The sequence below is a fragment of the Cebus imitator genome, unplaced genomic scaffold, assembly GCF_001604975.1.
Source record: "Cebus imitator isolate Cc_AM_T3 unplaced genomic scaffold, Cebus_imitator-1.0 Scaffold443, whole genome shotgun sequence".
In the NCBI taxonomy this organism is placed as follows: domain Eukaryota; kingdom Metazoa; phylum Chordata; class Mammalia; order Primates; family Cebidae; genus Cebus; species Cebus imitator.
This window is the reverse complement of record NW_016107758.1, coordinates 731,361-734,863: the sequence shown is the minus strand read 5'-3', so window position 1 is coordinate 734,863 and position 3,503 is coordinate 731,361. Positions and strand designations below refer to the sequence as shown.

General features: G+C 37.7%; 1 protein-coding gene across 7 annotated transcripts in view; it reads right to left on the bottom strand.

Moving 5' to 3' along the window:
• The window catches only part of LOC108290801 (high density lipoprotein binding protein), a 90,112-nt gene that overhangs the window by 47,796 nt on the left and 38,813 nt on the right, over window positions 1-3,503 (bottom strand). The window contains exon 1 of one of the 7 annotated variants that reach the window (XM_037732194.1): window positions 3,383-3,410. The exons of the other annotated variants lie outside the window; for them this stretch is intronic. Coding sequence (XP_037588122.1) covers window positions 3,383-3,405 — 23 coding nt within the window. The 5' untranslated portion in view covers window positions 3,406-3,410. Of the gene's footprint in view, window positions 1-3,382; window positions 3,411-3,503 lie in introns of those variants that run through there. 7 annotated transcript variants of the gene reach the window in all.

Below are 3,503 nucleotides of genomic sequence, written 5' to 3'. Positions count from 1 at the left end.
AAAAAAAGAAGAAAAAATTCCAAGATTTAAAGATACAACATTCTTCCCTCACACCAAAAAAGACAGAGAAGGTACCTAAAAGGATAATTTAAACTAATCCAAACCAAAACACACTAAGTGTAACCTCACAGCACCAAAGACAAGAGTAGACCCTAAAAGTAACTAGAGAGGAAAGACAGGTCACTCATGAAGAATGCTATGAGACCAAGGGCAGACCACTGAAAATAATACGTACCGGAGGATCATGGCTGTCTATAAATCATGGTAAAAGAAATAACTATTAATTTGGAATCATTTAAGAATTCTTTTTCATTTAAGAATGATAACAAAAGACATATTCAAAGATAAAGCAACAACTAACTACCAGTAGATCCCTGCTGACAGAGCTATAAAAGGACATACTTCAGCAAGAAAATGAAAGCCAGGGACCAGAAAGAATGAATACTGATAAGCCTAGAAAACATGAAACAAGTACTGACCCTATACTAATATCAACAATAAAATTTGGAGGGAATTAAATTATAGACAGGTACATAAGCAGAATATGCACATACAAAGTAAAATACAAGACAGAATTAAGATGCTTAGGCAACAATGACACATGAGGTGATGGGGGATATGAAGCTGCAAGGTTTCAAAATTCTTACTATCTGGGGAGAGGCTCGAGATACTAATTTTAGCCCTTGTTGGGAATGAATGTTAAAAATTTAAAGACCATCTAGGAAAAACAAAGAGTTTTTAACATTCAAACTAAATTCTCATTCAAATGGAAGTTATTGGCAATGTTCTACATCTTGGATTAGGTGGTAGGTTCAGCAGTATTCTTTATGATGTACATTATTGTTGGTTACATTACACTGTATTAATAATTATTAAAGAAAAGGGAGGAAATAAGAAAAAAGAATAGGAAGAGAAGTAAAAGAAGCAATGAAAAAGCAAGGTAAATAAAACACAAAACTGATGCGGAATGAATTCAAACACATCAGTACTCCAAATGTGTTAACAGACTAAACTGACCAGTTACAAAGGCGGCTACGAGCAGTTCGGCAGTCCTAAACCACACAGACATCCAGGCTGAATTCAAGGGATGGCATAAGTACTCCAAGCCAATACTAGCCACATGAAAGTTGGTTTTATTATTTTCAGGTAACACAGACTGTAGGATAAAAATCATTATTAAGAACAGAGAAGGTCAAGAATGTAAAAATTCAGTAACTCTGATTACATGTATCTAATAACAGAGCTGCAAAACGTATAAAGTAAAAACTGAAGGTTACTAGGAGAAACTGATATATCCAAGATTAAAAGGTGAGACGAACCCAACTCTCTTGTTAACATAGGTTATGGGATTGGAAAATGTACAGAGGATGCAAACAACACAATTAATAAACCTACTTTATTGAACATATGATTAAAAGTGATACTTAAAAAAAAAACAACAACCATAAAACCTGACTAGGAGCTAAAAAAAAATTAAACAAATAGTAAAGAATTAAATCATGGTAACATTCTCAGACCACCACTCAATTAGAACTCAAAAATTTTAAGAGTCTGTAAGTTTTTTTTTTTTTTTTTTTTTTTTGAGACGGAGTTTCGCTCTTGTTACCCAGGCTGGAGTGCAATGGCGCGATCTCGGCTCACCGCAACCTCCGCTTCCTGGGTTCAGGCAATTCTCCTGCCTCAGCCTCCTGAGTAGCTGGGATTACAGGCACGCACCACCATGCCCAGCTAATGTTTTTGTACTTTTAGTAGAGATGGGGTTTCACCATGTTGACCAGGATGGTCTCGATCTCTTGACCTCGTGATCCACCCGCCTCGGCCTCCCAAAGTGCTGGGATTACAGGCTTGAGCCACCGCGCCCGGCCAAGAGTCCGTAAGTTTTAAAACTTGCTTCTAAGTAATTCATTGAACAAGGAAGAAATCTGAAAATATTTTAAATTAAGCCATAAAGCAATTATATATCCCAACTTGTGGGATGAAACAAGAGTGTTGCTTCGAGTTGTAAGTTTAAGCCACCCTATTAGTGAAGAGGAAAAAAATAAAATAAGTTAATCCTCCACAACTGACACTAGAAAAAAACACTGGAATAAACAAAAGGTAGAAGGAAATAAAGACAGGAAATTAATGAACTAAAGGATAAACAAAACTTAATCTAAGTTTTCTTAGAAGACTAGTTCAATCTCTGACAAAAATGATTCCCGAAAAAAAGAGAAGTATGAATAGGCAACATTAAGAATTAAAAGGGGTCAAAAACCAGAGCTAAAATCTCCATTTTAGACTTTGAAAAACCACGTTAAGAAGAATTCTATTGAGAAGAGTAGTGCCAAAAACTAGAAAACAGATGAAATGGGCAAATTGTAGAGAAGTAAGTTACCCAAACTGAGTTAGAAATATCAAGTTTCAATAACCAACCTTTCCCAATCTTCAAAGAAACAAATATAAAAATTACAACAAACAGGCGGGCCTCCAAATGCTTTTGTAAGTAAGCTTTTGAGAGATTATCTCCCACACAAAGCTAGCGGGCTTGGACTCATCACAGACAAGGGTAACAGGAGAAAGGGGTGGGTGAATTTCACCTAGGCACTTAAAGGCCAAAACCAGAAACAATCTCACAAACTGACCCAGAAATAGAAAAAAAAAAAAATTATCACAATGAGGTTTAGTCCAGTAATATGGGGTGGTACAATATTAGAAAAACAGATTAACATAACTCACCACATTAGCAGCATGAGGAGAGATGATTTGATAATTTCAAAAGATTCAAATGGGCCAGGCCTGGGTGTTTTATGCCTGTAATCCCAGCACCTCTGGGGGCTGAGGCAGGCAGATACCTCAGGTGGACAGTTCGAGACCAGCCTGGCCAACATGGCCAAACTCTGTCTCTACTAAAAATACAAAAAGTAGCCGGGCACGCCTGTAGTCCCAGCTACTTGGGAGGATGAGGCAGGAGGATCACTTGAACTCAGAAGGCAGAGGCTGCAGTGAAACAAGATCATGCCACTGCACTCTAGCCTACGCAACAGAGCAGGACTCCATCTCAAAAAATAAAAAAAGATTCAAATGAGGAATCTTAACTAATCAGACCATTCCTTATAGCAACTAGGAATATAAGCCAGGGCAGTATGGCAAGAAAAAGAAAGGTATCAGACTTGAAAATGAACCAAAACTGCCAGTATTCACAGACAATGTAACTGTGCTGGTAAAAAATCCCCGAGAATGTATGCACACACTATTAGTTTTAAACTAATTAAAAAGTAAGTTTTCTGGAAACAAAACCAATACACACAATCACACAATCAATTATGTTTTCAAAACACCAGCAAAAAACTATTAGAAATGAATTCAAGCAGGGCGTGGTGCCGCATGCCTGTAGTCTCAGCTGCTTGGTGGGGGGGGCTGAGGCATGAGAATCACTTGAACCCAGGAGGCAGAGGCTGCAGTGAGCAGACACACACCACTGCACTCCAGCCAGAACAACAGAGTAAGTCTCTGTCTCAAAAAAA